The sequence below is a fragment of the Panthera leo genome, chromosome B3, assembly GCF_018350215.1.
Source record: "Panthera leo isolate Ple1 chromosome B3, P.leo_Ple1_pat1.1, whole genome shotgun sequence".
In the NCBI taxonomy this organism is placed as follows: domain Eukaryota; kingdom Metazoa; phylum Chordata; class Mammalia; order Carnivora; family Felidae; genus Panthera; species Panthera leo.
The window spans coordinates 111,265,048-111,289,208 of NC_056684.1; the positions used below are offsets into that span (position 1 = coordinate 111,265,048).

Sequence of the window (24,161 nt, forward strand, 5' to 3'; positions counted from 1 at the left end):
AAGGAAGCCCTTCTCACTGAACTAGGAGGGAATCTTACATCCCTTAGACATGAGATTACCTGAGAACCACTGATAATAAGAAGCCTGAAATAGAGACATATTGCAAAATCAGATGAAAAATAATAGATGCTGACTGCTTAAGACTGAGTGGGTTCTCAAGTACATAGATAACACAGAAAGACTAGGTTGCCTCCAGTGAAAATTTTGCTTTATTTGATATTGGAACAGCAGCTTTCTGTTAAAGAATACCAACCTCTGACTAGGACTTGCACTCTCCTTCAATCCCTAGAGTATACGGCACTTTCTCAAATTGACCAGACTATAATCGATTATCAGTTGCTGTTCACTGACTGCCCACAACCTATGTGTAAGATGGCCATGCTCTAGGTGTTAAGTCCTGGCTACTATAGACAGTAACAGAGTCCTTTCCAGTGAGTGTTTTGTGTCTGTTCAGTAAGCCTCACTACCCATTCTTCCTAGGCTCCCACCTTTAGTTGCTTAGCTTAGGACAGAGTATTGACTAAGAATGTAGGATCAAATAAGCCTTAGATATGATTCAGTGATGAGTCATAAAAGCATACAACTACATCTGTGCAGTCAATTAAAATATACAGATAGTTCTCATATTGCTTACTGTAGTGGTTATTCTAAAAAGTGCTTGGGGTGTTTGAGTGCTTGGATGTTCTGTGTAGAATGCCATCATGTTTTGACCTACCTAAACCAAAAATTCCAATTGTGATAACTATTTATCAGGGGGTGATGTGTGTGACTTGCACAGCTTATACTGCTTTAAAAACCCATCTGAGAGGGGTGCCTGGGTGGCTCAGTCAGTTAAGCGTCCAACTTCAGCTCAGGTCATGATCTCACAGCTCGTGAGTTTGAGCCCCACGTCAGGCTCTAGGCTGACAGTTTGGAGCCTGGAGCCTGCTTCGGGTTCTGTGTCTCCCTCTCTTTTTGCCCTAACCCACTTGCATTCTGTCTCTGTTTCTCTCAAAAATAAATATTAAAAATAAATAAATAAATAAATAAATAAAATAAAAACCCATCTGAGAAAGGTTAGTACTCATTCTACTTTTTCTATGGAAAATTGAGCCATTCAAGTCATTACATTGGTGTTATACTGGGTTCAAGATTTGGATCAATTATTTTGAAAATAAGGTGATAAAACATCCAAATATCTGAAAGTCTCATTAAAGCCCTTTAATTGGAAGGTGAAAGGGAGGAGATATTTCTTCTTATTCTCCTGCTACATTAAGGGAAGTTGTGAAGATGAGTAATGTCTGTAAACTGTCACTTTTAAACACTTTCTGTATTTCTAGGTAGTAGGCAAAACTCTTATATAAGAGGCAAGTGTAGGAGAATAAATTGAGGCTTAGAGAAGTTTGTGTAACATGCCTAGTAAATGGCAACAGGAAGAGGCAGAGTCTTAACTCCAAGCTTTTATATTCACCATTAACAAGTGCTTTGAGGAGCCAGTATTTTGTTTGTTTTATTTTCCTGGTGCTTTGTTGAAGGTGACTAACAATATAAGCTTCAGGGCTGCTTTTAATATTGGCTGCTAAAGCCACATATCCTTGGCATCTGCCCATCGTTAGCAACATAAGACCTTACCACAAAAACCTTAAACAATTAGATTTCTCATGTATCTAGTTAGTAGAAGAAAGTGAAGTATAACTTTAAATAACTAAATGAGTAGAATCATAAAAGGTGATTCTACTTTGCCTATATTTGTTGTTTCCACATTTTAAGATGATTTCTTCTTTGTCATTATAAGGGATTATCAATTATGGAAACACATAGAAATTTGCAAAAGTCAGTAGAGAATGTAACCTTTTTTTGAGGAACGAACAAATCTGAAGGAAAAAGGAGATACGGTAATATAATATGGAAATCCTATGGGAAGTGTGTTCGAAAAGTTATCTTTGTCTTTAATCATAACAGTAGGCATGAGAAGTGATTTTCTTTCTCTGGATTATAAAACGTTTAACTTAATTGTGGGAGAATGTAGAATGATGTACTAATAAGTAGATTAAAATTCAGATAGAAGTTTGAGTAGAAAGCCTGATTTTTAACAGAAGAAATGTTATTTCCCCATTATACCTATCAAACATCTTTCTTTCCAGGTGATACCAAATAAATATCACTTGCTAATATCCAGTTTTCACTGTTGTTCCATACACAGTAGAGATATCCTTCAAGTATATCTATGGATGAGGTAAATGTCCTCAGAAAGAGGAGTCAAGATTTTAGCAGCTGAGACATTAGGAGAATACTCCTACTAGTGTAAGTAGAAAGTAATGTGGGCATTGGATCCTAAGTGTATTGAAGAACTAAATCTATGTGTCTCACTAATGGTAAATAGGTCCAAAAGTTTTATTAAATCAGAATACAAAACAGCGTAAGATACAGGTTCCTATATCCTTAGGGAGCATGTATTTCTACCCATTTTGTCTAATGTTGCCTCTCCTTTGCCACCCTGTTTTTACAGATTTTATTAGCCTAGACCAGAGGTCAGCAAACGACCAACCTCAGGCCAAACCTGTTTTTGTAAATAAAGTTTTATTGGAACATAGCCATGCACATTTGTTTAAATGTTGTCTGTGACTGCTTTCAGTCTACAATGACAAAGTTAAATAATTGTGACAAAGTATATGGCCTGCAAAGCCAAAGATATTTACTGTGTGATCCTTTATGGGAAAAATTTGCCAATCCTGGTTTAGACAGTGATAGAAAAATTCTTAAACATTCTTGCCTTATGTTTTCCTTTGCTTCCTCCTCCTGTTCCTTCAGCTGTATATGAGCTCTTGTCTGTATTTGATACATCAGCTTTCTGGGCATATGCCTTTGTCTGCCCCCTGCTGAAGTTCCTACCCCAATTAGTCTTTTTGTTTTTTTGTTTTTTTTTTGTTTTTGTTTTTTCATTTATGAGTTGAAGAGTTTTTACTGGCTAGATCACGGGACTAGATACGAAGTATATGTAGGGACTCAAGAATATGAGTTGTGTGTTACAGACGTTGCTGTGTTATAGACTTTGGCCATATTCACTTTAGATCATTATTAAAAGCACAGTGATCTTAAGATACAATAAGAAATACTGTTAATGATTATGAAGCTTTCAAATGCAACTTGATGTCTGCTTAAATATTAGGACATATCTTGATTTATTCTGAATAATATCAGGTTCTACTAGATGGGCTCTGAAGCTTCTATGCTAATGAAATCAGTTTTTATTTTACTTTATCTTTGATTTCTTACATGTTTCAGGTAGGAAGGGAATAAGAGTAACTTTTTTTTTTTTTTTAGTTCATGATTTTCTTCTCTTTTATTCTATAGTAAAGTTCTTCTGGGATATTTGGGCTATTGCTGTCATGCTATCACAAGAGGCTCTAATAGAAAGATTAAGATGCAGATAGAAAAAGATGCGCATAGAGATTTCAATATGGAAAAGTAGGGAGTCACTGATTGTATCTGAATGGATAGAGACAGGTCATTATTTTTACCATTTCTTGTTACTGTTTTCTCTCAACTATTTCATGTCTTTCCCATAGCTATTGCATCTTTTATTCCTCTCTCTTTTCATTGGCATAACTAGTGTTTATTGTTAGACAAAATACATCACCTATAAATATCCAACACTTTTATACGCACACACACCATCATCTCTTTCATCAAGTTGGAGCATATCAGAGGCTGTTTGGGATTGTTGGAAGAATTCTAGTTAACATTCTGCTGGCAAAATAGCCCCATAGCTTCAGACATTTCCCTTGCTCAGAAGTTGGTGGTTTTTTGTTTATTTGCATGTGTGGAGGTTTTTGTTGTTTTTTTTTTTTTAAATTTATTTGTTTTGTTTTGAATTTTGGTCTAAATCCTCTTCCCCTGAAGTGATTAGAGTGGCTGTACTTGTCAGGTTTGGAAAAGTCAGGGCTAGTAGAGGAGGCCATACCGTGAAGCTGCACTTATCATGAGAGATAAAGAGAGGTGGTTACAGGATGCCCTGTAACAGGGTTGGTTGTTTAAAGGGTTAGAGGCAGGATAGATACTACATTTGACTTGCAACCAAAAGACCTAGTGCCCTGCCCTTTGTACTTATATAATGGATGAAAAAGGAAATAAAGTCAGACCCTAAGAAAAAGCTTTTAAAAAGAAGGAGTTTTACCTGTGTTCAAAGCCTACATCGAGGCTTTGAATAGTCTTTTAAATGTTCACTATGAGGGGCGCCTGGGTGGCTCAGTCAGTTAAACATCTGTCTTTGGCTCAGGTCATGATCTCGCGTTTCACGAGTTTGGGCCCCGTGTCGGACCTTGTGCTGACAGCTTAGAGCCTGGAGCCTGCTTCGGATTCTGTGTCTCCCTCTCTCTGCCCCTTCCCTGCTCATTCTCTCTCTCTCTCTCTCTCTCTCAAAAATAAATAAAACATTAAAATTTTTTTTCCCAATGTTCACTATGAGAGTTCTTTTCTTCAAACATTATGTTTTCTTTTTACATAAGAAGATATAATACCATAGTGTTCTCAAGATTCAAATGATTAAAAAAATGTTGGTTTATCATTTTTAAAAGAAAGTTATATGAGCAGATGCCTCTGGAAACAAAAAACCATCAGTTTGCCAATAAATAAGTAGCATTATAGATGTGAATTAAATGTGTATTACATGAGAATATGTTGGACTTAAAATACAGGCTTCAGTTTCTGGATAAGATGTAGTAAACACATTATACTGTATTCTTCCTGCTAAGTACAATAACAACAAAAAATCCCATACAATGTGAATCTTCTATGTTTGTTTATTTTTTTGTTTGTCTTGTTCCTACATATCCCAGTTGGAGGTGTTGGAGAATCTTCCAACCTAAAAATACTAATTGATGGAGCCAAAAAAGGCCTGATTTTGATTACATCTATTCTATTCCAAGAGAATGTCATGAAAAGGGTTGGCCCTTGCCCTTCCTGGTGCCATATCTGTGGAGCTTGAGCACATAGCCCTGTCCACCATACCTGCCCTGCAATAATGAGCACACCCCTACCTCTCCCAACTGGTGTTACAACTGCAGGGACTTTGGACAAAATCCGTCCACCATCACCTTCCTGTAATAATTAGGTAGTTCCATTCTCTTCACAACTAGAGTGGAAGGAGGATATGGAGGAAAGGGAGTTAGAGAACAGGATTTTTCTAATATGTACTTGAAATCCAGGGTAGACCTCTGAACATCACATGCGTGGAACTGATGAGGGTCAATGCAGAGAAAGGTCTGAGAACTGAACTCTGTATGATATACTACCTAGGCTTCATACTGGCTCTTGGTTAACCCACAAATGGGGCAGAACAAAATAACACTGAAAAAGCTTTAACAATTAAATTGACATTTGAGCCACAGCCAATAAAAGTGAGTTAAGAATCTATATAGTTTGCTGTCTACTGAAATAGATCATTTAAATAGAAAGCAGAGTCTCATAACATAAGATTCACCATATATCAAGAACCAGGAAAATCTTAATTCAGATGACAAAAGATAATCAGTGGACAGCACACCGATATGACACAGATGTTGGAATTCCTGGTAAGGATTTTAAAGAAGATATAATAACAAAAATGCTGCAATAAGCAATTACAGACTTGAAACAAATGAAGAAGAAATAGAAAGCCTTGGCAAAGAAATGGCGATATGAGGAAAAAAAACAAGTGAAAATTTTAGAACTGAAAAATGCAGTAACCTAAGAAAAAACTGGCTTATGATGGGATAGCTGTGGCAGGGGAAAGAATCAGTGCACTTGAAGTTAGATCAGGGGAAATTATCCAGTCTAACAACAGAGAGAATAAAGATTGGGGAAAAAAAGTAAACACAGCCTCAGGGACCTGTTGGTTAAGAGTCCAAGGAGAGAAGTAAAGAGTAAGGGATTGATGAAATTACTGAAAACTTCCTAAACTTGGCAAGCCAACATATTCAAGAAGTTGAACAAATTCCTAACTGGAAAAACCCAAATAATCCATTTCTAGACACTTTATAAGTAATTTGTTGAAAACTAAAGACAATGGAAAAATTCTTCAAAGCAGTTAGAGAGAAGCAATGCATTACCTATGGTGGAACAATTTGATTGACAGTGGATTTCTCATTAGAAAACACGGAGGCCATAAAAAAGAAGTAAGATATTTTAAGTGCCAAAAGAAAAGAACTGACAACCTAGACCTAGAATTCCTCATCCAGTGAAAATATAATGAGGTGAAGTAAAGACATTTTGAGATGAATGAAAGCTAAAAGAATTGATTGCCAGCAGACTTGGTCCAAAAAAAGGAAATTCTTTTTTTTTTTAAATATGTTTATTTATTTTAGAGAGAGAGAACATGAGCAGGGGAGGAAATAGAGGGAGATACAGAATCTGAAGCAGACTCCAGGCTCTGAGCTGTCAGCACAGAGCCTGACACAGGTCTCAAACCCATGAACTGTGAGATCATGACCTGAGCTGAAGTTGGACACTTAACCGACTGAGTGACCCAGGTGCCCCTAAAGGAAATTCTTCAGATGGGAAGAAAGTGATGACAGAAGGAATCTTGGAATGTCAGAAATGAAGAAAATGCAAATGAAAGGGTAGACATAGGATGATTGATTAGTCTTAAAATTTTAAAAATGCTTGATGGGGGAAAGCAAAATTGGTAACATTGTCAGATGTAGTTTTCAATGTATATAAAGGGAATCTTTAAGACAACCATATCAGAAAATGGAGAAAGTAAAGGTACTGAGGTTTCTACATCCCACTTGAAATAATGTTGATATGTGTAGACTAGTAAATTACATGTGTGAGCATACACACACACACACACACACACACACACACACACACAGAGTCATTAACAATACTCTGAAGAAATGTATTTAAAAACACTGCAGATGAATCAAAATTAAATACTGAAAGTTCAAATTATGCACAGGAAAGCAGGAATGGGTGTTGTGTTTTGTCAAATACTTTTTCTTTACAAATTGGTATAATTATGTGGATTTTCTTTTGTTAATGTGGTAGATTACGTTGAATGAATTTTGAATACTTAGCCAGCTTTGCATTGCTGGAATAAACTCCACTTGATCATGATATACATATATCACATATATTATATGTGTGTGTGTGTGAGTGTGTGTGTATTCACATATCACATATGTATATATGATAAAATAGGTTGAAAATGATAAAAATAATATGTTGATCAGAAAATAAAATATGTCGACATGATAAAAAAATTGACAAAATCCAACACTCATTCATGATAAACACTTAGCACTCTAGGAAAAGAGGGAAATTCTTCAATCTGATTTAAAAAAAAAAAGAATTTACAATCTACAGGTATCATTCATCACACTTAATGGTGAAAGATTAAATGCTTTTCCCCTAAACTTGGAAATGAGGCAATGGTATCCTCTCTCACCTATTCTCTCACTCCTATTCATAGTAATGAAGTTCTATGAAGTCCAGTAAGTCAAGACAAAGAAACAAATGGAATACATAACTAGAAAGAAAGAAAACTGTCCCTATTTGCAGGTGACATGATTGTCTACATAGTAAAATCCTTAGCAATCTACCAAACAATAACAACCATACAGCAGTAAAACTTCTAGAATAAGTGAATTGAGCAAAGTTGTGGGATATATGATCAACACAAAAAAATTCGTCGTAGTTCTACATCCTTGCAAGAAACAATTAGAAACCAGAATTTTAAGACATAATGCCACTTATAATTGCTCTAAAAATGGAAAATGCAATACTTAGATAAAAATACTTATACAATGCTGGTGAAATAAATTAAAGGTCTAAATGAGTGAATGAATTTATTATGTTCATGGGTTAGAAGACTCAACATAGAAAAGAGTTCGGATCTTCGCAAACTGATCCATAGACTGAACATATTCCTATCGAAATCCCAGCAAGTCCTTTTTTCTTTTTGTATATATAGACAAATTGATGCCAAAATTTGTATAAAAAGGCGAAGGAATTAAAATAGCTAAAGCAATTTTGAAAAGAATAACATCTGAATAATCATAGTTGATACTTCTAAGACTTAACCATAGTGACAGTGATCAAAATAATGTATAGTATTGGAAGAGGGGTAGACATATAAATCAATGAAACAGAATAGAGTCCAAAATAGACCCACGTGGGTGTACTTTTTTTCATTGAAGTGAAATTTATGTAACCATCTAAAATTCACCATCTTAAAATGAACAATTCAGTGGTATTTAGTGCACTCACAAGGTCACCTGTGTCTAGTTGCACAGCATTCATCAGCTTAAGAGAAAACCTCACTCAAAATCATTAAACAGCTGCTCTCCATTTCCCTATTTCCAATTCCCATGGCCCCTAGAAACCACCAATCTGCATTGTCTATGGATTTACCAATTCTGAATGTTTCATATAAATGGAATCATATGTGATTTTTTCTATCTGGCTAACTTTACTTAGATTAATGTTTTCAGGCTCCATCCATGTTGTAGCATGTATTAGTACTCCATACCTTTTTTGTGGCTGAGTAATATTCTGTTGTGTGAGTCTACCAAAATGTGTTTATCCATTCATTTGTTGATGGACGTTTGGATTGTGTTCACCTTTTGCTGTTTCAAACTAGCATTGCTATAATATGTCTCTACGTGTATTTATTTGAGTAACAGTTTTCCTTCTTTTGAGTATATACCTGTAAGTGGGCAGTTGAGTTTTGAGACAGATGCAAAAGCAGTTCAATGAAGGAAGCATAGTCTTTTCAATAAATGGTGTTGGAATAATTGGACATCTCATAGGGAAAAAAATGAACCTTGACCTAAACCTCACATTTTTACATAAAATTACCTGAAAATGGGTAGTAAATCTGACAGATAAAACAAATGTGACATGTAAAACTATAAAACTTTTAGAGGAAAGTGTTGGTATAAATCTTTGTGACCTAGGCTAAAAGTTCTTAAACAGACACCAAAAGAATGGTTTCTAAAAGGGGAAAAAAAATCAATAAATCAAACTTATAAAATTAAGAACTTTTGCCCTGTGAATGACCCTGTTAAAGAGGATAAAAGACAAACCATAAACTTGACTGGAAGAAAATCTTCACAATTCACATCTCCAACAACGGTCTTGTATCCAGAATGTATTAAGGACTCTCTTTTTTAAGTTGTATTTTTTTTTTAAGAGAGAGAGAGGGAGCATGTGTGCATGTGAGAGGGAGAGAGGGGCAGAGAGAGGGAGAGAGAGAGGGAGGGAGAGAGGGGCAGAGAGAGGGAGAGAGAGAATCTTAAGCAGGCTCCATGCTCAGCGTGGAGCATGAATCTCACAATCCTGAGATTCATGACCTGAGCCAAAACCAAGAGTCAGGTGCTTAACTGACTAAGCCACCCAGGTGCCCCAAGAACTCTTCAATCTCAACAGTAAGAAACAACCCAGTTGGAAAATGGACAAAAGTTTTGAGCAGATAACTTTACCAAGGAAGATATATGGTCAACAAACATGCACATGAAAAGATCTTCAAAATCATTAACTATTAGGAGATGTAACCTGAAAACATGAGATCCCACCACACCCCTATCAGAAATGGCTAACATAAAAAACACCAAGATTTGGAGCCACCAGCTCTCTCATGTATTCCTTATGGAAATGTAAAATGGTATGGCATTCTGGGAAACAGTGTGACAATTTGATTCAACAATTATACTCCTATGTATTTATCCTAGAGAAATAAAAACTCACGTCCACACAAAAATCTGTACACTCACATGCATAGCACTTAATCTGTAATACCCTAAACCTGGAAACAACCTATATGCCCTTCAATGGGTGAATAGACTGTGGCACAATCCAATAACAGACTACTACTCAATAATATGAAGGAATGAACTATTGATACACACAATACCTTGGATGAGTCTCAAGAGCATTATGCTAAGTGATAAAACCGATCTCAAAAGGCTTAACACTGTCTGATTTTATTTATAACATTGTCAGAGTTACTAAATGATTGTCATGGAGAACAGGTCAGTAGTTGCCAGAGATTAACATTTGGAGAAGGAGTGACGTAAGATAAATTATTTTGATGTAACAGCCTGTATCCTGATTGTCGTACTAGTTGCATGAGTCTATATATGTTATAAAATTTGATAGTTCTGTAAACCACCACTCCCCGCCCCCCTCAAAAAAACCTGGTGAAATCCAAAGAAGGTCTATATATTAATAATATTATGTAATGTCACTTTCCTGATATTGATAATGAACTGTGGTTAAGTAAGATATTCTCATTGGGGAAAGCTGTGTGGAAGGTAACTCGCTATTGTTTTTGCAATTCATTGTGGGTCTTAAATTATTTAAAAATAAACAGCAAAAAATACTGTGTTAAAGATTTCAAAAAGTTAATAACCTGAACTGGTTAGATCACTGTTAAACTGAGGCAGTGAGAAAAATGGTCTTAAAAGTATTTTTAACTGAAAAAAATAATAACAGGGGATTTCAAAGAAATTTAGACTCAGCTAACAGTGGATTCTCAGTGCATGGATAGCTACAAGGAGAGATGGAACAATGCTTCTATCCAAAGGAAAGGCAGCAGGATTTGACATCTGGTTTAGTTATTGTTGGTGGTTTGATTTAAAAGCCAGTGAGTAGACATGTGCTCTAAGTACCAGCGCTACTGGGACCAGTGGCACTTCGCAGAATGGAAGAGCTGGCAAACCAGTGTAAGTTATTCTGATCTTTATTTAAAACTGAACAAAACATTCACAACAGCTTTCGCACAAGAACCGAAGTTTCAACTAGTGTTTCTCTTTTGTGTCTGCTATCCACTTCATCTTTTGATCTGGGCTAACCGGTTCCAAACTTGCTTTTACTTTTCTCCTTCTTTCCCCCTTCTCTCTCTTCCTCTTTCCCCATTCCCCTCTGTCTCCAGCACTTCTTCCCTTTCCCTCTTTCCTCCCTCTTTCTTCTCTATTCTCCCTTTCTTCCTTTCCTTCCATCCCTTCCCCATCCTTTTCCTATCTCCCTCTTTTTTTTTTTTTTTTTCTTTTTTAGGAGTACCTGCTGTATCCTCCCTGAATATTGGTTTGGAGAAGGAGAGTATAATTAGGCCTGTTAAGTAAAATGGTGGAGGACATTTCTGACATTCAACCTTAATTTTTAAACTAAGTTATTTTTAGATTGAGAAATTAAGCTGGTTCTGACACCTGGGAGTCAGGCTATAAACTTATGGAGAAAAATTGAAGGTGCTTGAAGCTATATGTCTTCTGTGCATTTGTGTAGGATTGGCAGAATTTGGCTTCTCAGAAATTAGTTTCTCTTCTCTAGCCTTGGAGGGACTTTTGTTTACATTAGATTCTTGAATGAGAGAGTTAGATTTGGATACATCTCATTCTTTCCCTGACTTTCTTTTGTGGCTTTTATAGTCGCAGAAAATATTAGCAAAGTTGCTCTGGTGTACTCGGCTTTTGAACCTGAAATAGAGGTTTTTTAAAGATCACCTGGAATATCCAGAGATATTTGGATATTTGAGACTACTGTCTCAAAGACCCCAGTAATAGAAATGCCCCATAATGTTTGTTGTTTCTATTGGACATGTAGAATTTGTCTTTTTTAAAAAGTGGCTTTAGAACATTCCAAAGACTTCTAGGCAGAGTAAAACTTTTAAAAATGCATCTAAAATAAGCCAATTGTTGATTATTAAGATCGTTCCTCTTCTATAACTGTATAGTAACCATCTGCCTTTGCTTCAGTGTGTCAGGATTACGGTCTGTATGTTAACTATGCACCTTGGTATCTTTTCTCTATTGCTTCCACACTTAGAATTTTATAAAATGCCTACAGGGAAATTGATTTCCTGCAGCATTTGGTAGACTACTTGTGCCTGAGCTATTGTGTTGTTCTTAACTACTTGCAACAAATTGTTCTTTGCTAGAGGGCTAGAAAGGACACCTCAATACTATCTTAACTTTGCTATGAAAATATTCTTGTTTAATGTGTTAAGAGACAATAATTTCCAGTACTGGCTTTTAAAAATGAAAATGCTTTTAACTTTCTCTTTCATGGTTATTAACTATGCCCAGAGTCTTCATTTTAATTACCACAATGCAGTACTCCAGTTCTCTTATTTGCTTCATTACCTTTTCTGCTTTGGTTGTGAAAATAATTTTAGAGAAGTAAAATCAGACTGTTTCCAGTACAATGAAATGCTTTCACCACACTGTTAATGAATCTTTTCTTCATTATAACACAAAGCTAGATGCTGTAGATCTTTTTAAACAAACAAATTAAAAACTGTTTAGTCTTATGATTAGAGCAGACAAAGAACACAATAAAATTTAACGTACCTGGCTCATTCCTTTAGGTTTTCTGACCTCTCTTCATTGGAAATAGGAGGTGTCTATGGCTTAACTCTGCCCTGGAGAAGGAATGCTATTAGTTGCTGGAAGGGTTCTTGGGCTTCTTAAATGTGAGATCTGAAAACATAGAGGAAAAGCTCCTTGGACATTGTTCTTGACAATGATTTTTTGTGTATACCACCAAAAGCAAAAGCAACAAAAGTAAAAATCAGCAAGTGACTACAGCAAACGAAAAAACTTCTGCATGGCAAATGAAATCATGGACAAAATGAAAAGGCATCCTAGAGTGGGAAGAAATATTTGCGAACTGTGTATCTGATAAGGGGTTAACATTCAAAATATATAGGGAATTCAACTCAACAGCAAAAAAATAACCTACTAGAATATGGACTAAGGATCTGAATTGACATTTCTCAAAAGAAGACCTACAAATAGTCAAGAGATCACTAATCATCAGGTAAATGCAAATCAAAATTACAATGAGAAATCACCTCATACATGTTAGAAAGGCTGTTATCAAAAAGATAAAAGATAACAAGTTTTATAAAGGATGTGGACCAAAGGGAACCCTTGTACACCATTGGTGGGAATGTAAATATCCATTATGGAAAACAGTATGGAGATTCCTCAAAAAGTTAAAAATAGAACTACTGTATGATACAGCAGTCCCACTTCTCAGTAGTATATGTCTGAAAGAAATGAAATCACTATCTCAGAGAGATACTGCACCCCCTTGTTCACTGCAGCATTATTCAAAATAGTCAAAATATGGAAACAACCTATGTGTCTGTCAGTGGATAAATGGATAAAGAAAAAAAGATATACACACATACATATACATATACACACACACATATATATATACACATATATACACACATATATACACACAATGGAATGTTCTTCAGCCACGAAAATAATAAAACCTGCTTTTGCAAGATAATAAACCTGAAGGATATTATGCTAAGTGAATAAGACACAGAAAGACAAATATTGCATGATCTCATATGTGCAATCTAAAAAAGTCAAATTCATAAAAGTAGAGAGTAGTATAGGAATTACCAGGAGAAAGGAGATGTGGGAAATGAGATGTTGATCAAAGGGTATGAAGGTTCACTTAATGTGGGATGAGTAAGTTCTAGAGATCTAATGTACAGTATGGTGACTATAATTAATAATACTGGTATTACATACCTGAAATTTGCTAAGAGAGTTGATTTCAAGAGTTCTCCCCACGAAAAAGTAAATTGTAACTATGTGAAGTGATGGATATCTTAATTAATTTGATTGTGGTAATCATTACATAGTGTGTATGTATGTACGTGTATATATATATGTGTGTGTGTGTGTGTGTGTGTGTGTGTATATATATATATATATATATATATATATATATATATCTATCAACTTGTTTGTATACTTTAAATAGATACAGTTTTTATTTGTCTAGTATACATACGTCCACAAGGCTAGGGGAGTGACCAGGTAAGTGCTCTAAGCCTGCACTTCTTGTTGAATTTTGTATTAAAGACATCATGAGAGGATAGATAAGAGTATTGAACAAGAGATAGGGAGAGCTGAATTCTACATTCTGGCTTCTTTGCCACCAATATATTTTTGTCACTGTTGGCTTGACATCACCTTTGTCTCCCTACATGCAATTCAATTGAACTAATAGTTATTGAACATTTACTCTTCATGAGAGATTTCTGGAGATATGATGTCCAGTTTATATTGACTAATTTTTGTTTGTTGTTAATTTAGCCTTTTTCTGCAATGCTTTTGGTCGGTAGTAAATATAGACAGATAAGTGAGGAAAATTACATGGTAGCTGGAAAAGTTTCCTCTGAAGAGTCTTTTGCTTGTGTGTATTGGAAATCTAAATAGTTGTGGCAAAAGGCTTCATCGGTGATTTAATTTAAAAGCCACAGAATCAGTACTATTTTGTAATGTTACATCATTAATTCACAATTACTACTAATTTACTAAATGAAGGCAGTGGAAACTTCTAAATCTTAGCAGTGCCTACATAATATAAGAATAACTGTGGTTTACTAGTTGATTTAAAATTCTTTTTAGCAAAGTAGAAATTACACTGGCTTCTGAATTTGAAATATGTTCAATAGTAACAATTTTCGTATTTTAACCAAAGTAAAAGAGACTAAAATATTTTAGCATATGATGATGCCTTTAGTGAATTAATAATCATTTAGGTTTAAGAGACACTGCTTCTCTTAATATACCATCTTGGAGGCATATTGATTTTAATATATACTTCTCAATTTTGATTTATAGGATAATGAGAACAAATAGGGCTTTCAGTTCTGGTCATCTAGGGTCATTCTTAGAAATTAACAGTGTCAGAAGAAATGCCTCAGATAGTGTTAAAAAAAAACTGAAGAAAAGGAAACTGAATACAGAAGAACCCTATTTTATCTTAAGTCCTTATTTCTTAATTTATATGTAATAGCTTTGCTGCAGAATTATAACTGTAAGAATGTTACATAATATTGTTAGCTTTTAAAGGTCCATGTTTGGACCACCTTGCAGCACTAAATGCAAAAATACTGCATTTATCCAGTGTGAAACAATGTCTCTTGAGATTATGAGAATAAATGAGTTAGTATGTTTGAATTAGCTGTGAGCATATACCATGTCATTTAGTTTCATAGTATCTCTGAGAAGGAAGGATGGGTGAGCAGAAAGAGATTGTGGAGGGAGGTAATTTTTGTCATAATTTGAAATTAGCAAAATGAAGCAAAATCACACAATTTAATTCATAACAGAACCCGAATTAGAACAAAATTTTATCTTAAACTTCTCTATGCAAAGATCTTTAACTAAACTATGTTGTTTCAAGTAATTTTGGCAAATTTACCTCCTATTTCTAAAACTTGAATAATCATCATCATTTGCAAGATGAATTTCTTATTCTGTTGGATTGTTATCTCCCAAATTTTGTTGTAAATATTAAGTGCTCAATAAGATATTTATTTAATGAACGAAAGTTCACCTGTATGCAATCAGTGGGTGATACTCAAGGCAGAAGGAGGGAGAAGTGAGTGAGACCCTCTCCCAAGGGACTTAGGGAGGAGGTATTTTCAATCTGTATTTCCCAATCTTCTAGTCCCAAATGAGAAGTACTTCCTAGTGGCACTCCTGCTGGAAGTGTATCATATTCTACGCACACACATGTGGGGTGTGTGTGTGTGTGTGTGTGTGTGTGTGTGTGTGTGTGGTGAGTGGACAATGTCTTAAAAGGGAGGAAGGGGAAAAATCGAAAGAATCACCATACAGAACAAAGCAATATGCCTGCATTCTTGGATAACTGGTAGAGAAATATAGAAGAAAGTGCATTAGGCACACTAGAAACAATTGAAAAACAGGTTTTATCATCAGAAATAACTACCCTGTTAAAGTGTCAGCATAATTAAAGCTGCTTTTGGTAAGGAAGCCCTTCTGTATATTCTTGCTAATGGATGAGACATACCTTCAAGCCTTTTGCAGACAGAAAGTATAAAACCAGGATCAGTGCAATTGACAAAGGTTATTTGGTAAGAAATTTGAAGATTATGCATACATATATATGCATGCCCATGTGTGTGTGACAACAGCTCTGATTCCCTTCTATAGACTCCTATAAATCTCTATTTGTGCTCCTCTGTAGCAGTGGTGGATAACAAAGACTTAGGTCAGCTAAGGGGTTCCTGAGTAGGGTGTCTTTCCATCTGAATAAATCCCTGCCCACCTCAGAATTGTTGCTTTCTTTCCTTTATTAACATCTGCTTGTTTTTTCTAGATACTTATTCTGGTGAGCCTAATCTTGTGTTAGACACACATAGGTTTGTTTTTTGTTTTTGTTTTTTCTATTTCTCACTGTCTCTCTGCCTTTTTATGAACAAGATCTTTTGAATTTTTCACACTTTTAAATATTTTTGTAGAAAATTGGGCTGTGGCTCTGAACTTCAGTGTTTTATTTACTGTTCTCATTCTGATCATTCATTTTCTCTTCTCTTATTGCTAGCCTTGGAGTCTTCCATTGATTACTCATGATTACTCATTCCAGAACCAAACATAGTGGATTCCTTTCCTTTCTACATGTTACCTATGACTTAACAGAAAGATTTAATACAGTCTCAATTTAGCTTGGGTTAAGGCACATTAACACTCTTGAATGAAGCTTCATTTCATAAACTGTTCATGTCTTTCTCTTAGGACTCGGTTCTTATGCTTGAAGCATTGCATTGTAATTAGACTCAGGAAACACAGATTCCTTAATCTGTGTCTTAAATGCAGATATGTCTTCTTTTTATTAAAAAAAAAGTCTATAGTTTCAAACATTTAATTATTCTATTCTTTCACTCTTTTTTTTCCTTAAAAATATGAAGATTAATGTAAGATGTAATCAGGTATATTACATGTGAGGTATATGGCATATCTGTACTATCTTTACAATAATTGTGTATATTGAAAAACTATTCTAAAAGAAAAAGTCTACTGGAAAATATATAAAGGATATTTTCTTTTTCATTCATATGAGTTTTAGAAATATTCATGTGCTGTATTTCTTTTTTTTTAATTTTTTTTAACGTTTATTTATTTTTGAGACAGAGAGAGATGAATGGGGGAGGGTCAGCGAGGGGGAGACACAGAATCCGAAACAGGCTCCAGGCTCTGAGCCATCAGCACAGAGCCTGATGCGGGGCTGGAACTCACGGACTGCGAGATCATGACCTGAGCCGAAGTCGGCTGCTTAACCGACTGAGCCACCCAGGCGCCCCTCATGTGCTGTATTTCTTAAAATCACAAAATATCTGACAAATGTTATGTTCTTTATTTGCCCTATTGATAAACTATTGAATTAATAAAAAAGCTGTGGATCATTTTGAGAATGTTCCTTATTCCCAGGATCCTTATATAATATTGGATAGAAAGTAAATGATATTGGTCTCTCAATAACATATCACCTATCCTTTTCTTCCTCTCAAATCTCTTGTGGCTAAACCAACTGGAGTCTTAAGTAGAAAAGTCTTAAGTGAAAAGAATCAGCAACTCTGGTACTTGATTGGGGAAACTGTACTGACCAAAGCTTGCTGAATTTTATCTGGATTTTCTCAGACTTCTAAGGGCTCTAACTCTTCAGAAGGCTCTTGATGCTATAGGTTATATTTTGATCTAAAAAGATCAGCCTCAGTGGCACATTTGAATGTAAAAGATACCTCTTCTGAAAGTAACTGTGCTGTATTTTCCCTTCTCAGCTTTTCCTTCAGAGTCATTTTATACCTTCACCTTCCTAGCTTTTGTTTCTAGGGCTCTGCTTGACAGAACAGATGATATCCTTGGAAAACAGCTGTAGACTTGTGGTTTGGCGACTGCCTTTTTTCAAGGCTCATATAAATTGAGAACTGGTTACTTTGCTTCTTTGTGGGAGAAAAGTTGCTGTTCCTCAAGGCACCCATCCATACTCTTACCTCATAGACAGAACAACTTAAACTTCTTGCAGACAGAACAGCTTTAAACTTCTTGGTTAAAGTCCTTGTCAAAACAAAATTTTATTTGAAGAACTAAGATGCCTCGGGATATTTAACAGTAGCGCATACGAATTACAGCAGAGTTGAAGCTTTATAATAAAAAAGATATCTCTCATTAACTAACCCTATTGCACCCGCTGTTAGATAATATTAAGTGTTTTAACTACTTACTGTTCATCTTATAGCAAGGTATACACATAGAAAAAAGGACCTCCTGATTAAAAATTGGCATAACAATGGGTGGGCATATGGGTGAAATAGATAAAGGGGATTAAGAGGTACAAACTTCCATTTCTAAAATAGTCACAGAGATGAACAGTACACATAGGGAATATAGTCAATAATACTATAATAACGTTGTTTGGTGACAGATGGTGACTACACTTATGAGCACTGAGTAAAGAATTGTTGAATCATTATGTTGTACACCTGAAACTAACATTACACTGTATGTTAATTATACTTCAGAGATTAAAAAGCTACTATAACACAGCCTCAAGACAGCCAATGTAGAACATATTCTACATTTTATTGTGAAAATTACTAGTAGCTATCATCATTAGTTTAAAAAAAACAAGTTTTGTAACTGATATTTTATAATTGTTGAACTCATATTTTTTTTTATTCATTGGTTTCACTTCCATAATGAAAAAGTACGTTTTGTTTGTGATATCTAGAACTCTGTGGAGATAAGTGGAATTAATAGGTAAATTATAGTTTTTCATTTAAAATGATTTAAGTTTCACGTGGGAAGGTAAGCTCAGTGTGCTGAAGTACAGCTGGCATAAATAAGTTATTTTACTTCTTTCATAATGAGCTCATCAATGTATGCAACTTTGAATTTGGAGATGATCACACTTGCATGTTCTGAGTGATGGAGAAGTGAAGATTACTTTTTTAATGTAGCTGCGTAATTTCATATCTGTTTAGCGATGTTTCTGAAGCAACTGTTCTTTTTTCCCTGCCATCTCTCTAAAATAAACGTTCAGTGGATGCTTTGAAATTTAATCCTTAAAGCTAGATTCTTTGCTTAGTAAGATACACTGGGTCAGTCTTGGCTTATATATGATTTTTGACACTTGTCTCTTATGAAGAGAAGATGACCTCTCTTCACCTTTGTCTTTTCCCTGCACCTTTGTCTTTCTCCCTGATAGAATCCCAAGGACTGCAGCAAAGCCAAGAAGCTAGTATGTAATATCAACAAAGGCTGTGGCTATGGCTGTCAACTCCATCATGTGGTCTACTGCTTCATGATTGCATATGGCACTCAGCGAACACTCATCTTGGAATCTCAGAATTGGCGCTATGCTACTGGTGGATGGGAAACTGTGTTTAGACCTGTGAGTGAGACCTGCACAGACAGATCTGGCACCTCCACTGGACACTGGTCAGGTAAGAAGCCTGTGCAGTATTTCACATCTCTGGGTTGAACTGCCATGCTCCAGATTATCAGATTTCTAGGCACAGCTTTATGGCTCGTGGTCATCTTTTTCTCTGGATCCATGACTGCTCAACATAACTAAGGTAAAGTCTAGAATGATATTTTATTTAAAAAGTGCTTTATGACCTGTTTAATTTCTGATGTTCATTTTAATCTGGACTTAGCAAAACCACTAAGTTTTTTTTAAGGAATGAAATTTACTCTTTTAATGATGATACACCTTTCACTTTTTAGACTACTTTCACATTACTGAACTTAATTGATACACGTAATTATCTAATTTGATACTCATAATTATGTAATAAGGTAGATCGATACATGAAAATCTTCTGCATGCATGAGAATCACCTGGAAGACTTGTTAAGGCACTGTCTTCTTATTAAGTAGATCTGGGGGTGCTGAGAATTTGTATTTCAAACAGAGTTTGCGGGTCCAGGGATCACACTTTGAGAACCACTGAGACAGACCATGCAGGTACCTTTTTAATCCATTTTACAGTAGAGGACAATGAAACCTAATTTGCTTATGTAATTTTCATTTTATTCAAGAAACAGTTAATGTAAGGTACTATGCTAGACATTATAAGAGGTATAAAGATCATCAAGAAATTTTTCTTTATCTCTAAGAATTTAGTAATAGAGGAAGTAGAATATAGAGTTTCTCACTGCTAATCTACTATTCTTTCTGCAATGATGATTTTTAAACAAGGTCTAAAGTTGGGCTACCTTTTGCTAAAATCCTTGCTTTACCAGTTTGTAATCTTGGGCAAGTTACTAGACTTAGTTCTCTCATCAGTACAGTGAGAGGTAATAATTTACTTACCTCTTTGAGCTGTTGGTAGGAGTAAGCAAAATAATGTATGTAATGCACTTAACCATAATACTTGATAGATGAACTCTAGTAATTATTAGCTATCATTAATAGCCTTTATTCATTGGATAAATATACAGTTGAGTACCTACAGTGTGGCAGATACTGAACTAAGTGAGTAGGTGAAATGCTAGGAAGACAATACACGGTCTCTGCAGTTTCATCTTGTGGGAAGTCAACATTTTTTCAAAAGGCTGAGGCATCTCTGTTAATATAGTTTCTCATGAAGCTGAGCATCTTTTTTCACAAGTTTAAAACACTAGATGTAGAATAAGAAGCTTTGTCATTGGCAAAGTGAGTGACTTTAGTTCCTTTGTTTCTTTTTACCTCTGTTGGAAAATATCAGATAACCTGACTCTTCACAGAAGTGCAGGAAAATTCATTGGGTAATTTTTATAAAATGCTTTAAGTTGCTCTGTAAAAGGTTCTATATGAATTTAAAGCATTCTTTTGTGATGTGAGTTTTGTCTTTCTTAGGATGATTTAGGAGCCTTATTGTATGTATCAACATACTTTTTCTTTGTAACACCAAGTTTTAAAGTGAACCTCTTAATCTAGAACCTTAGCTGATCTTTAATTTTGAGGTTACATCTTCCATTGATTTGGTCTGTAGTTCACAGCTAGTGCAAACAGATTAGATAATCAAGGTTAGGAATATACAGGAAAAGCAGTTCTGTCAGACTCATTGTGGCTAGCTTTTTCATTTTGGGAACTTAGTTTAATATCAAGCCTCTTTGATTGTGAAAGTACAGAGCCAGAGTAGGGCAAGGTTCTTGTGTTTAACCGTTTCTAGGGAGAGGCAACTTTGGGGATGGTAGTCAGTTAATAGGAAAGAAAAAGTTGGCCTCACTCGTCTTACCAAATTTAATGTATAGCTTGGCCTTGCCTAGAAGCTACAACTAGTTATTTGATTTAATCATTTCTCATGCATTTTGTAGGCTGTAGTAGCAACTACAAGATGTGAAGGTTAAAGAGGCTTGAATTTGAAACATGCATAATTGCTTAAAGTTATCGTTAAACAGGTTCTAGAAATCATTCTTCTTTAATTTATGTGATTCTAAGGCCTAGTAGATACCAGGTGATTGATTTATCATGCAGCTTATAAATGACAGAACTATGGTTGGCACATTGACTTCCACCTGCCCTCAGTCTACACCTTGCCAGTAAACTCTGGCCAAACACCTTACCCATTGGAACAATGACAGGCACAGAGACTGTGCTGAATGCCAAGGAACGAAATAAAATTACCGATTTTATTTACTATCTGGTATCCTGTAACTTTTCCCAAACCTTCTATATAATTTCCAGTACTTAAGAGTTATCAGTGGTATTTTCTTCTCAGTCATTTGCAGTCCCTGATTTTAAAGAAGTCATTTTATCATGGTAGCACAGAATTATAATTTTAATTAATAGGTCTTTCCTTTATCACTACAGGTATTGTATAAAATCATATATTTTTCTTTCTGCTAGCAAATTAAACTGTGCCTGTTGGACACCTTTAATTAATTAAACTAGTGATTATTTTCAATATGCTTGCAGAACTCATTGTAGCTAAAATAATTTAGATGCTAATCTTGTATCTAAAAGAAGGAAGAGATTTATGTTTGGGCTTAGAATATTTTATTTTTATGAAAGCTGTGGTAGCCATCCACTTCTGTTTCTGTTTATATACATTATCTGTATATGCACCTTTTGGAAAAACTAACCTATTTTTAGAATTAGAGGAAACAGAATGAATTTTAATGAGCTCTTTAACTTTAGTTCTTTAGTTAGCCATAAATCAACTACTACATCTGTTATTGTAGTGACTTGTATAAAGAATCTTGGGATATTTCCCCAGGCACCATTGCCATGAAATTATTATTGTTTATACACACTTGACATGATGTGCCTGCAGGTGGAATTTAGTTGTTTCTATTGAAATCTGTCACCAGTACAGAAATTAGTATGCACATCTGATCATTTCAATAGCTAAATCATACCTTGTTGTAGGTTGAATTGTTTTTTTTCCCTTCATTATTTATGAAACCATATTCTTTATAGTGATTTGGCTAAGTGAAGCAAAATATTCAAAATTATGCTCCCAGTTAAAAATAATAATAATGATCTTTTCCATCACCTATGGATGTTGTGTCTGTTCTAAAGTTGCTGATAAAAGGGTCAGTTTATTTTTCTGTATCACAAGATATTTCCTAAACCTGAACCGACTGCATGACTCTTCTAAATAGATTCCTTATGATAATTCAGAATGGAATCTTGGTGTTTAATGGTTTGAAGTATCTTTCAACAATTACTGATTTTTTAAAGTATATATTCACTATTTTAGGCTATTATGATGACCAGCTTCTAAAATGCTTGTCTAGTTGATATAAATACTCTTGAATAGATATTTAGCAACAAAGAACCTCAACCATTTAAACTTAGTTCTCTACTGGTTTTTCCGTTCTAAAAATTAAACATTTATTCAGATTAGTAGTTAAAACACTTTGGCTGTTTTATATTTCTTTCTCTTGTCTTTTTCCACTGTCTTAATAAATATGTAATAAGTTGAACTGGCTTAATTTGGTAAATCGAATTAGAAAATTTTCTTTTAAATGAAAATAATGACTAGTAAGCAAAAAAGTTTCTAAATATGGTAAAATTTAATGCCCTAGAGATGCCTGATTTAAGTACATCTTCAGGTATATTGCCATTTGCAATATATAGTTATCTAAACTGGGTGGTTACCTTCTCTCCATACCTCATTTCAAAAAGGTTTTGTTCAAAGAGTTTTATTTGTCATTTTATGTGAAGGCAATCTTAAAATAAAAGTAATTTAGGAAAAGCACCTGCTGTGTGCCAGGCACCATGCTGGACTATGTGAAGAAGACACACATAGTCCCTGCCCTGTCAGGGGCAGCCTAGGGGGAAAGGCAGGCAGCTGAATGGACCCTTAAAATATGTTATGATACAGGTAAGTTGGTAGGACTCTGAAGCACTTACCTAACACATATTTGGGATTCTTCTGGAAGAAGAATTTATTTATTTATTTATTTATTTATTTATTTATTTATTTATTTATTTTCATACATTTTTGAGAGAGTGAGTACAAGTTGGGGTTGGGGGGAGCAGAGAGAGGTGGACAGAGGATCCAAAGTGGGCTCTGTGCTGACAGTAGAGAGAGCCTGATGTGGGGCTCAAACTCACAAACCACAGGTCATGACCTGAGCTGAAGTCAGACCTACTGAGCCATCCAGGCACCCCTGGAGGAAGTGACTTTTAAGCTCAGGCCCAAAGTATGAGTATGAGTCAGCCAGGTAGAGATGTGGTAGAATTTTCTGTTAGTGGGCACAACATGTGAAAAGAGGTGAGAGAGCATGGAGTCAGTGGGAGAACTAGAAGTAGTTCATCATAGAGTTTGATGATTGAGAGACTAAAGTTTTGGGGTTTTTTTTGTTTTTTTAGGTACAATTTTTATTTTTATTTATTTGTTTTTAATATGAAATTTATTGTCTAATTGGTTTCCATACAACACCCAGTGCTCATCCCAACAGGTGCCCTCCTCAATACCCATCACCCACCCTCCCCTCCCTCCCACCCCCCATCAACCCTCAATTTGTTCTCAGTTTTTAAGAGTCTCTTACAGTTTGGCTCTCTCCCTCTCTAACTTTTTTTTTCCTTCCCCTCCCCCATGGTCTTCTGTCAAGTTTCTCAGGATCCACATAAGAGTGAAAACATATGGTATCTGTCTTTCTCTGTATGACTTATTTCACTTAGCATAACACTCTCCAGTTCCATCCACGTTGCTACAAAAGACCATATTTCATTCTTTCTTGTTTTCTTGGCTCCTTTTTTAATTAAAAAATTATGGTTTCATTTTTAATATTTTTTAGGGTTTACTCTTGGTAAAATTTTTAAAGCTGACAAACACTACAAACTCATTAAACTCAGAAAAAACCAACATAATATTTTGATTAATTAGTTATCTAAAACACTTCTATAATGCTATTTTCCCTGCAT

At 35.1% G+C, this 24,161-nt stretch overlaps 1 protein-coding gene across 11 annotated transcripts in view; it reads left to right on the forward strand.

Annotated features, from left to right (window-relative positions):
* Positions 1-24,161, forward strand: part of FUT8 (fucosyltransferase 8) — a 310,024-nt gene that overhangs the window by 230,721 nt on the left and 55,142 nt on the right. For all 11 annotated transcript variants that reach the window (XM_042943536.1, XM_042943535.1, XM_042943537.1 and 8 more), the window contains one exon: positions 19,006-19,243. In XM_042943536.1, coding sequence (XP_042799470.1) covers positions 19,006-19,243 — 238 coding nt within the window. The remainder of the gene's footprint in view (positions 1-19,005; positions 19,244-24,161) is intronic.